This window comes from Limanda limanda, chromosome 7, assembly GCF_963576545.1.
Source record: "Limanda limanda chromosome 7, fLimLim1.1, whole genome shotgun sequence".
Taxonomy (NCBI): Eukaryota; Metazoa; Chordata; class Actinopteri; order Pleuronectiformes; family Pleuronectidae; genus Limanda; species Limanda limanda.
Window position 1 is genome coordinate 24709798 of NC_083642.1, and position 12111 is coordinate 24721908.

The window sequence follows — 12111 nt, forward strand, 5'->3', positions numbered from 1 at the left end:
TAATCTGCCAAATATCAATACAGATTTATTCTAGATGTTTTGGTGGTACAAATTTACAATAAACCTGGTTGTTCCAGTCAGCCTTAGCCATTTTTTTATTCAGGGTGAAAAACAGAAGTTAAGTCATAAACACCGTTAAGATGCTGAAGCAGAGAGCTCATTTTCTCTCTGACAGGAGATGAAAAAGAGGATCCCGAAAAAGTGTTATATGTGGCTGCTTTTGATGATGTCAAAATGCACAAGATGACGTATGTGTGACAGCAGATGAGACATTAGAAGAAGGAAAGTTACAGGACCCACTTCTCCTTCTGTGCAAATCTTAGAACTGCTGTTTTCTTTTCATGTGCAATGATTGTTGCCTTGTAAGGATTCTCTGCCATGATACTACAAGTATCCTCCTGTCTACATAACAGCATATCCAGCAACCAAAAGACAGCGTGGCTGACTGATCAAAGAAGAAGACTGACTCACATATCTGCTGCCTTTACAAACAATCTCTGTACTTGAATGTAATTTTTCTGAGACTTGTCTGTGTGTGCAGGGAGAGTGGTGGTGAGATTTATAGAAAGATTTTATGATTGGGGCATGGGGAAGAAAACAAAATGAGGGAAGACGAAGATAGGAGAGGAAGACAACTGCCGTTTTCATTGACGGCGGCTGTATGAGGTGGAGGAGGATTTTGATGTCATTGTGCCTCCTCCTCCCATGCTCATGCTGCTGCCGCCTCCATAGCCACCGCCGCCGCTCATTCCAAAGCTGCTGCTGCCGCCACTGCTCATTCCAAAGCTGCTGCCGCCGCCGCCGCTTATTCCATAGCCACCGCCGCCGCTCATTCCATAGCCGCTGCCGCCGCCGCTGCCACCTCCAAAGCCACCGCCACCACCGCCGCCGCCACCTGGTGATGAGAATGAGATTACTTAAGTACACATATCAAGTCAATTGATAACTAATCGCCTACCCATCCCCAGTTGTTAGATTTACCATGAATAGGCCTACCATAGAACTTGTGTAGAAATGATCTGAGTTGTAAAGACTTAGGTCAATACTAACCATAGCTGCTTGATGAGGTCTGCATATGGATGGTTGCAACTGCAGGACCGGCGGCAATTCTGCAGAGAGAACATCAATGAGCAATCTGAGCTGTTGCCGTTGCTGCTCTCACAATGAGATTCCATGCACTCTCACAGCTAATTTCGAAGATGAAATGTTTTGTGAGCTCAAAGTGGCATTTACCTGATCTCCTCTCCTTCCAGTAGCTTCCTGTAGGTCGCAATCTCAATATCTAGAGCCAGCTTGACATTCATGAGCTCCTGGTATTCACGGACCTGGCGGGCCATGTCCTGTTTGGCTCTCTGCAGGGCTTCTTCTAGGTCCTTGATACGGAGCTTGGCGTCCTTGACAGCAAGCTCACCTCGCTCCTCAGCCTCAGCGATCTGGGCCTCCAGGTTGGCACGCTGAGAAGTTGGAAAGTTGGCAGACGCTTCAGGTTTGATATTTCTAAATGTTCATCTGGTTTTTAACAAAGTTCTGGACGCCTGCATCATTTTGAATATTTTGTGCATAGATGATAAGTCTATAAGTCAACTGAGCTCAAGCTAGACCATGTGTAACTGTGAGCTTACCTGTCCCTTGACTGACTCAATCTCATTCTGGAGGCGTGAAATCATACGGTTGAGCTCAGCAATCTCACTCTTCGTGTTGCGGAGGTCTTCTCCGGCCGAGCCGGCATTGGTCTGCATCTCCTGGAACTGAAGGAACACGATGAAAAATAGCTATTATTACAGGCTCCACAGACATTTTTGCAGGTAAGTATGTTTCATATTGGAGTTGTTGGTATGATTGCTGTCTCTATCTTCCTACCTTCTGCTGATACCAGCTTTCTGCATCAGCACGGTTGCGGGCAGCGATGTCCTCATACTGTGCCCTGACTTCAGCCACAATAGCATCCATGTCAAGGCTTCGGCTGTTGTCCATCTCCACAATGACTGAAGTGTCCTTGATCTGTCCCTGGAGTTCATTTAGTTCCTGAAGAAGAGAAAACAGTAATTTATTCAAATCATATTGAAACAATGAGTAGAGGGGACGACCGAAATCTGTTACTCTTGTTTGTGTTTTTATTATTTATCTGTCTCCACTGGTTGCATTCATGAAACAACAGACCTAACAGGACTGAGGTGTGGTTTATTTAGCTTACCGCCTCGTAGACACTTCTGAGGAAGTTGATCTCATCCTGAAGGGCATCAACCTTGGCCTCGAGCTCAACTTTGTTCATGTAGGCACCATCTACATCCTGTAAGTGGAGAAGAAGGAAGTGTTCTGCATTGGTGATGGCTTGGAGGAAAAGCAATGATCCACTCTTGAATCTGGAATGTCTGGCTTAATGATTGCAGGATTTCTCTCACCTTCTTGAGGAGCACAAACTCATTTTCCACACCAGCACGCTTGTTGATTTCATCTTCATATCTGATGCAAACAAATGGAGGAAGAATGAGCTAACGGAAAATGTATGTAGACATCAAGTCTTGCAGGTCTGTTCAAAGACAACACACACTTGGATTCCTTCCCTGGTGTAAACTCACTTGTTCTTGAAGTCCTCTACCAATCCCTGCATGTTTCTCAGCTCTCCGTCCAGCTTGACCTTCTCGTTACCGAGTCCATCCAGCTGTCTGCGCAGGTTGGCGATGTAGGCCTCGAACATGGCGTCGATGTTGGAGCGGGAGGTGGTCTGCTCCTGCAGCAGGCTCCACTTGGTCTCCAGCATTTTGTTCTGCTGCTCCAGGAATCGCACCTGAAAAGTAAAAATAATTTCAGAAGTTAAGATCCACCAACAGCTTGATAAAGAAATGGCTTTGAATATGACAATTTTATCATAACTGCAAATACCAAAAAATCGAATAGGAAAGGCAAATAGCCATGGGCACCTGCTATGTGGCATGAGTGCAGGGGGACAGGAGGAGGCAGCATCAGTGCATGAAACCGTAGCATCCTCCTTTTAGCTAACCACTGTTTTTAGACACAGCTGTTGTCTCTACTTCCATTCTTCTTCTCTCATTTTCCTCTCTTGTCCGTGTTCCACTCATAAAAGTTTCTGTAAATCCCAACCCCCTCTTCGTGCAGATGCAGACGGCCGCAGGATGGATTATATTAGCTTTCCCTTTTATTCATGATTTGGCTTACTTCTCTCCAGGAGAACAGAGACGTTTGTCATCCTTCTTTAACTTTACTCACATGATCCATCGAGCAACACCTATGTGTGACTTTACCACTCTAAAGGCTCTTGTAATAACCAATGTCTTTCAGGCCAGAGACTTTTGGTTCTGTCGTCACTGGAGAACTGAAAGAATCTGCTTCTTATGTCTTCCTTGCATTAACATAGAGAAGATGTATGCAGGCTGCATTGCTCTGTCATCAGAGTTACAGTTGTGTGTGTGTGTGTGTGTGTGTGTGTGTGTGTGTGTGTGTGTGTGTGTGTGTGTGTGTGTGTGTGTGTGTGTGTGTGTGTGTGTGTGTGTGTGTGTGTGTGTGTGTGTGTGTGTGTGTGATCGTGTGTGCATGTAAATGGCCAGATGAGGTGCGCCTTGCCACACCTCAGCCTTGCCCCAACCCTTAAAGCTCTGGCATTACCACACCCTCGCCTCCGGGAAGAATACTTTCTCTGAGTGAACTCGCCTGCCTCATCCCTCAGCAAACTAATTATTCTCGCCTGAACTCACAATCATGTAATCGCATTTCCTAAAAATATTTAATTGAAATGTTAATACAAACTTTGATATTTTCTCCCCCATTGTGACCACTACTACGACCTGTAATGATCTTAATATTTAGTTGTGAATCATTTCATACAGATGGAAGACCAGATCCCTTGTGTGAGGACAGATGAGGTGTGGTAGATACACACACACAACACGCATTTTCTTGTGTAGGGTGTGGTTAACTTGTTCTTCATTTGTAACAGAGAGAAAATGTCCCTCATCTTATTAACAAGACTTTCAATTACCAGAGGGGTGAGATTACGATTATTTTCATGTATGATAAATAATGCATGCAATGAAAATATCGTTTGAATTGTAAGCATTTTGCGATGCATTGCAAATATTTGAAGTCCACTTCCTGCATCACTGTTGAAAGCTTGTCAAGCCTTGCTGCCATGGAAATGGGGTTGAGAACCCGATCCCTTTCTCCCCTCAAACTGAGAGAGACCAGTCACTTGATACTCTAACTCTAATGTGTCCTGACTCTCCCTCCACACAGCGGCAGCTAGCAAGTGATGGATTATGGTCAAAAATAAATTAAAGGAACAGTGGTCTGCTTTCAATTTCAGTAGATAAGTGAGACAATGCACAGTATAGCTGACAAAATCGAATTCAAGATAATAATATTATGATTAGGAGGTTTGGTTTTCAGAGCTAGCTCTAACTAGGACCACAGTGTGGCTATTATCCACGTTGGGATCAGTTGCTGTGTAATATTTAATGAGCCCAGGTGGCTGTTAAGGGACAGCATGTTGCAGCTATTCAAACTTGCACAAACCAATTAACTCTGTGTGTAGTGCATCCATCGCTTACTAATATTTCATTTCCCCCAGTTCAATCATATCAACATCTATTGTTCAACAAGAGTTAAAAACACTCTGAAAACAACATTTAAGATTTTGAAATGGTGTGGGACATTAAGACATAAGCTGTTTTAGTGACCAAAGGGACACTTACCTTGTCAATGAAGCTGGCGAAGCGGTTGTTTAGACCCTTGATCTGATTTTTCTCTTCGGTACGGACAGACGAGATGTTGGGGTCAATCTCAAGGTTCAGGGGAGCCAGCAGGCTCTGGTTGCATTGGACATTTGCGATCGTGGGGACTATACACCCACCACCACCGCCGCCAAAGCCACCATAGGCACCTCCAGAAGAGAAAAGACCACCACCAAATCCACCACCACCACCTCCACCTCCACCACCACCACCAAATCCACCACCACCACCTCCAGCTCCATAACCACCACCAAAACTACCACCACCAACAAAACTACCACCACCACCGCCTCCATAGCCGCCACCTCCCATGCCTGACTTCATCATCATTGAGCTGGAAGAAAAGCTTTTCCGGGCCCCTGACCCCCCGCCATAAGATTGTGAGGAAAAAGATCTTCCTCCTCCTCCTCCTACTCCTCCTCCACTAGAACGGACGGTACCGTAGCTGGTCCTATTGGTTTTCGTGGTGAACGGCATGGCTGAGCAGACAGAAAGAGAGCGAGATTTGGCAGAGCAGTGGAGTGCACTAAGAGGTGAGTCAAGTCCCTCTAAGTATCTTCTCTCAGTGTGCCATGGATATTTATCTGCCTCTTACTGTGGAGGAGGTCCCAGTAAGCTCCACCTCCTCCTCATCCCTCCACCAATTAATTGCATCCTGGAAGGTGCACTTGCACGTAGATTTGGCATGGAGCAGCTGAGCCTGTTGGACAGGTAAGAGTTCCACCCCTGTAAAGTGATCCGGGCTCGACACACCCAAAAGGTAAGAGAGGAATGGCATCACCCAGGGTAAGAGGGGAGGGAAGACATTTTGAGATTAAAAAAAAGAACTCTTTACTTCATTATCTGGGGGCTCTTCTTGATAGCAGTGTGTGGCTGGAGGAGTTAGGGAGTTGGGTGTGGTAATATAGTCACCTTTCGATTGCCTTTTATCGTTTTGCAAAATGTATGCAATATAAATACATTTACAGTTGAAATTGGTAACATTTCACAAGATTTGCAGAACACATTCTGGCCAGTTTCTGCTGGATATGTTTAATGTAGATACATGTCAAAAAGACAACAGGATTTGCATGATGCTTCTAAATAAATAACTACATCACGATAAAATTTGGAAAAATGTTGCCTCATATGAAGTCCAACTGAGTTTATTTTAAAAGTGCTGTCTCTGGGATCCTTCTGGATAAACATTTGCTTTTTTGCTTGCCACTGACACTTGTCATTTCTAAGACATTAAATTAGGTGAGATTCAATTATTCTTTATGATTATTTTAACTCCTTTGAATTATTCTCATTAAAATATATAAATGAATGAATGAAATTTGTGAAAAAGTCAAAAATCACAATGTATAAAAAGTGGTAAAATATTTCCATTTGTCCAGAAACAAAATGGGGCCTTTATTTGCCACCGGGGGTCACTCGTTGTGGTATTGCTCTTGTTAGTGGGTGGGGTTTTGCCTTTTAATTTCTAATACAGTTGCACCTTCAACAAAAGCAGTTTATGATTTAGAAGTAACATTACAGTAGTAGATGAGCTGATAACTTTCAAGAGAAAACTGGTTTCGCAGGAGGGTTTGAAGTGACAAGGAAAAAGGGTAAGGAAAATAAAATATTAGTAGATAAAGTTCTACACTCAGATTCTTAAATTCCAGAGTTAATTGTATAATTCCACCAGCCTGTTGTTTATTTGTTCAGGCCTGCAACTTGTGGGCTTCAGGTAAATTTTAAGCAAAAGTTTAAAACCTTGGATTTCTGTTCCTTTACTATCAGGTTGCAGTCAAGTGCACATCAGGAGTTAAAGCAGATTTCCTGTTCTACGCAGTAGCGCAGTATTTTCACCAGAGGAGGTGCATGAGTAAAAGCAAAAGTCAGAGTGAGAAAGCAATACCTCACTTCCTGGCTCTGCACCTGGCTGCTCCACCTCTCACTTCAAGGGATAGTTCATACAAAAATGGAAATTCACTTGGGGGGGGGGTTAGAGCAGAATCCAATACAATGCAATAAAAAAAACGAAGGGTTTTGTTTTTTCTTCTGTTTTATTACATCTGAAGATAGGTCACTAATCAGCTACACTGTTTACCCCTGAAACTCCAAAAGTGTTTTGTGGACTGAAACCTGAAACACTTCACTTCTCAAACATTTAATGGAAGGTTTTGGAGCTTGATCATTCTTAGGACTATAAGTCATATATAAATTGATTATTTTTACTATTCAGCTTTCTCTTGTGAACCCAGTGCAATACCATGGAAGCCCATTTCCACCACTGTGATGAAGAACACACAAATCCTATATCTCATAATTAGGACTTAGTATCTTATAATAATGATGTACTAAGTCACAAATAATTATTGTAGCTTCCAAACAACCAGGGGCGACTCCTAGCGACGTAGGCGGTTGCCTAGCGCACAAAATGCAGAGAGGGCGCCACAAGAGGCTAATTTATCAAGATGTGATACATGCAATGTTGACCAATTCAGTAATGTCAAACCATCATCAACTAACTTCGGGGACACACCGGAGGCTGAATCGTGTGATGTGCCATGAAAATGTAAGTGATATATGATATAAATGATTATATATACAACCCATACTGCATTTCCCCGCTGTTCTCCTGGAGATTGAATTGACTTATTCCACACCTGTTCAATTGTGTCTAAACAGACAGACACACCAAGCACACAATCTCTTCTGTTTTGCTTGTGTATGTTGGACGATCTGGGGGGGGGCGCCGATCTGACATCTCGCCCAGGGCTCCAACATTGCTAGGGCCGGCACCAAACCATCCAATGTGTAGAGTTTTAGACATTTAGACGCACGTTTAAGCTTTGGCTTTGATGACTTCTCTGACATGAAGTCTTCACAGTGTGAGTGCTGTGCATTCAGAGGCTTCCTTAACCAGCCTGTTCAGGTATCGATCAGCTGAAAAAGATCCTCCGCCTGACAGGAACACCAGACTCCTCCCTGGTTCAGAAGATGCAGAGTAAAGACGTGAGTTCTGTTGTGTCCACATGCCTCATGAATCCCAACATTTAAGCCAACTGATGAATGCAGCACATTTCCAAATATGAGTGGAAAATAACAAACCAATATTTTGATATTTCATGCTCTTTTCTTTGTTAGAAAATGTAACCATTATTACCTATTTTACAGGCGCAGTCATATGTGCAAGGTCTCCCTCCACAAAAGAAGAAAAACTTCAAGGATGTGTTTCCGTCCATGGAGGAAAATGGTGCACTGAACCACTTCTTCTTATTGACGTGAAATGAAATACATTGTACTTAAATTGGAAAGAAAAGCTTATTTTGAACCCAAATTTCTTCATCATGACTTTGCTGTAGCATCGTCACCTATATCAATTCAGTCAGACAAGTCACCTGTGAGTTTGAGTTTAATGTCCCAGGTTCTGACTTCATCACTCCCCCAGAAGCAATCACATTAATATAACAGGGAATGATGAGCAGATCTCTTTAACCAGTCTGTTGGAGCCTACGGGTTGGTGAAGGGACTGAATTTAACAGGAAGTAATACTGACACAGGGCAGCAATAGCTCTGACAAGCAAAGGGAGAGATGGGAAATCTTTGCAGCTTCAATAGACCGCCATCTGGGAGGGTGTGTATGATAGAGGACTGTATAAAGTGAGGTATGTCACATAATTAGAGCTGCGCAGCTCGAGTTGACGAGCTTGTAAGGATCAGTTCATTGCTCACTGCTGTGTATTTGTAACAAATAAGAGATGAGGAGATGCAATTAATCCGGGAGGGGAGAAATTTTAATTCAAAATTCAACTTCATCCTTTGTGACCAAATAGTGGTTGATCAGTTGTGTGATGATTGAAATGTTCTGTTTTGGGTCCTGCTGCTTCTAGCTGTCGACCTGCTGGAGGGGATGCTGCTGCTGGATCCAGAGACCAGGCTGACAGAGAAGCAGGGTCTCCCCCACCCCTTCCTGGCTGAATACCATGACCGAGAGAGTGAGACGGACTCTGAGCCTTATGACGACTCCTTCGAGAGCCTGGAGCTGGCTGTTGGCGAATGGAAGAGTGAGTACGGCTGTGCACAAGACGCTGGAGTTGACAGGCGCTGTGGCCTCCTGAGTTTTGCCTGAAATCTTATTGTCATCTGAAGAGTTTACGATATTAAAAAAAGAATGCTATACTAATACTAGGGGTGAAAATAAGTCTATGCTTTCATTTTTCATCCAATCAGGTCTTATCCACATGGAGATCATGACCTTCGACCCTGACAACCCCAGTAAAACAGCTATGTAGGATGCTGTGATGAGTAGTGTTTGGTTTAATATCCACACGTGAGGTAAAGGTCAACGATTCAGTGAAACAAACACAAAAAAAAGAATATTAAATATATCCTGTCCTGTTTTGTGCATCTGACATGTATGTGCAGTTGATAAAGTTGATGGTAGCAATACTAGCTTGATGAATTAATGGATCTGTTTGACCAAAAGCATGTAAACTTTGACATAAAATTATTTTCATGAGGTGTTTTGCATTAATTTCACTTCACCCTCATCATGTTCATTTTGATGTCTGTATTGTCAGTCGTCCAGCTCACATGTTTGTAAGTGCTGTATCTGTCAGGGCATTGTTGTTGAATGTACAGCAGAAAGGATTTACATGATACTGTACATGAAATATTAATGGTCAAATAAAGTAAAATACATAGATTCATAATATACATTTAAAAGGAGATAAGTCTCAACTCTTTAAACCCCCTGTTGTAAAATGAAAAAACTTAAAGTTCTCATAAAAAAAAATCTATAAGCGTTCTTTTCCAATTCGAGTTTTTTTTCAACTAATTTTGAAAGAAAATTATATAGACTTTTTGTGCAGCAGACACCTGTACTGAGTTTATTCAATCACACTTGTGTGAGATGGTCCAGTAAAAAGGCAGATGCCTCCTGTGTGGATTTACTGTCCGAGTCCCTGAATGAAAGAAAAAGCTTTTACTTCTCAGTAAGAGTCGCTTTCTTCAAATCCCACTAGTTCAAATTGGATATGATATTTTATCCAGATTTTTGTAAAGATTTCACTGTGGAGTCTTAGAGATGAGAAAGGTGCATTTTGCAAACATGTTTTCAACATTAAAACAGACTGAATTTCTCCTCTGAGTGGAGGACTGCGGGCTACAGGTGGAAATCAGACTCCTGAAACACAGGGGATGTGTGAGGTAATAAACACATAAACAAAAGTTGTAAAATACAAGGTGGTAGAATATAAGGTATGAATGAAAAGATGAAAACCCGCCTCCTTTTCTCTCCTCTCTCTCTCAAATCTGCGATTATTATTATTATTGTGCTCATAGTATAGAAATAGGTGTGTGTCTCTCTATGATTCATGATTGAACCCTTAGTTAAAATTTAAGCTTCTACATCAATGTGATAGGATCCATTTACAATGACCGGTACCAATGGCAGCCGCCAGGAGCCGATCTAGTTTTACCTAAGGCGTGTCAAGTCATCCCTCTTCAAATGTTCAGACTGATGACTATTGAAATGCAAGTATTATATCTTTAAAGCTGAAAAACATATCTTCCTTTGACGGTTGTAACATCTTAATGAGAACATGAGAAAAATCTTACAAATGTGTATTTATAGAGGGTACGAAATACAATAAAACAATGAAAAGAATAGACGGGGGACATGTACCATGTGTGCAGGGTATATTTGCCCAAACAGGCAAGAATATAATTTTGATATTGAATTAAATGTATCGTGATTCCTCACGATATCACTATGACAAATGACTGGTAAGTCTTAATAAGCTGTATTTAATTTTGTAATTAATGTTATTCTTAGCATATTGTCATAATACTTAATTATAATTATATTAAAAAAAATAATCTATAACAGCTTTTGTTCGAGTCTATAGACCTACAGGACGCAGTGATATCTCGGAAAATGCATTTTTAATGATGCATTTTATTTTCTGACTTCACTGTGACACACACACACACACACACACACACACAAACACACACACACACACAGGGGTAATGTTGCCAGATGTAATATTATTACCATCTGTGTACAATGTAGGATCAGTAATAATATTGGGAGTTGTAATTATTGATCGTGTTTTCCAAGGCTTGTTGTGATGATATACGTGAAATATCATGAGAGCTAGATGAGAACTAGATGAGAGCTATCTGTAATGCTGGGGTCAGACCACATTCTCTTTGTCTATTGTGTCAGTTTATGTGACTATAGAGTCATAAATTCTTGCCGTCATGGCACGACACACGACAGCAAGAAGAACCGTATGTTATTTTTTGACCAATCGCCGTTTGCCCCCTTTGCTGTCGTCTGCGTGACGTCACAAGGAAGCACTAACGAAAGACTTCCAGGTACAATAATGCCAACTAACACTTTATCTGAAATCTGTGAGTATGATGCAGGCTTTCTCGTGTTTGGGAAAGCTTAAAGACCTAATTTCTCCGTTTCACCTTGAAACACCGACAACTTAATTCCTCTTTCGCATTGCCATGTCTTAATTTGAACATACATACATACATACATGTCATTTGGCTGACGCTTTTGTCCAAAGCAACTTACAATTAGTACACTCATCATTTATGACGGGCCATTTAGGGGATCAGTATCTTGCCAAGGACTCTTCGGCATGCAGATGGGGAAGAGCGCTTTTGTTTGAGTCTATAGACCTATAGGACGCAGTGATATCTCGGAAAATGCATTTTTAATGATGCATGTTATTTTCTGACTTTCTGACAATTTTTTGAACATGGCTTCCTCTCTTCTGGTCAAAACCAAAGAGGAGACAGACCCGCAATTGAAGATTAAAGAAAAATTGTACTCTCTTTTGTATAGTATTTTGTGAGGCATTGGGGCTACACTCGGGCTGACATCATGTAATCTGACCCCAGCGTTAGCAACTCTGTCTTGATTCCATCTACACTCTTCTTCTACACACTTAATGCTATTTAAAAATCATTATACTATTTTCAATATTTATACTTTATACAAATACACCACAGCAAATTTCTTATATGTATGAACCTGCTTGGCAATAAAACCTGATTCTGATTAAAGCATAATGTGCTGTTCAAGTAGACATTCCATATAGCTAAATTAGAATATTGTGAATTTCTTTAGTAAATTCTAATTTATAACAGAAGACTATAACTGTACTCTTACCAATGCTACTCAAGAGTAATATTTCACATGGATCATCAAGCTGGTAAGGATAATTTAACCATGTTGGTGCAAATACAGAATTCTAGTTAGAAAGAACTAACAGTATTCAATAAGAACAAAAATAATCTGCCAAATATCAATACAGATTTATTCTAGATGTTTTGGTGGTACAAATTCACAATAAACCTGGTTGTTCCA

General features: G+C 41.4%; 1 protein-coding gene across 1 annotated transcript; it reads right to left on the bottom strand.

Moving 5' to 3' along the window:
- Positions 1-86: 86 nt before the first annotated feature.
- Positions 87-5225, bottom strand: LOC133005082 (intermediate filament protein ON3-like). Its single transcript, XM_061074667.1, has 9 exons — positions 4710-5225; positions 2580-2788; positions 2403-2463; positions 2195-2290; positions 1861-2025; positions 1623-1748; positions 1234-1454; positions 1051-1109; positions 87-895 (listed from the first exon to the last, which is right to left on the bottom strand). The coding sequence occupies exons 1-9, from the start codon at positions 5223-5225 to the stop codon at positions 645-647; spliced, it is 1704 nt and encodes a 567-aa protein (XP_060930650.1). The 3' UTR covers positions 87-644.
- Between the last annotated feature and the right edge of the window lie 6886 nt (positions 5226-12111).

Bases quoted from the DNA above. Each gene is read 5' to 3' on its own strand.
- LOC133005082 (XM_061074667.1), bottom strand. From the start codon at position 5,225: ATGCCGTTCACCACGAAAACCAATAGGACCAGCTACGGTACCGTCCGT. The intron at 2,464-2,579 runs GTGAGTTTACAC...TGTTTGCATCAG, and splicing joins GTAGAGGACTTCAAGAACAA to ATATGAAGATGAAATCAACA. The intron at 1,110-1,233 runs GTAAATGCCACT...TTCTCTCTGCAG, and splicing joins CTGGAAGGAGAGGAGATCAG to AATTGCCGCCGGTCCTGCAG.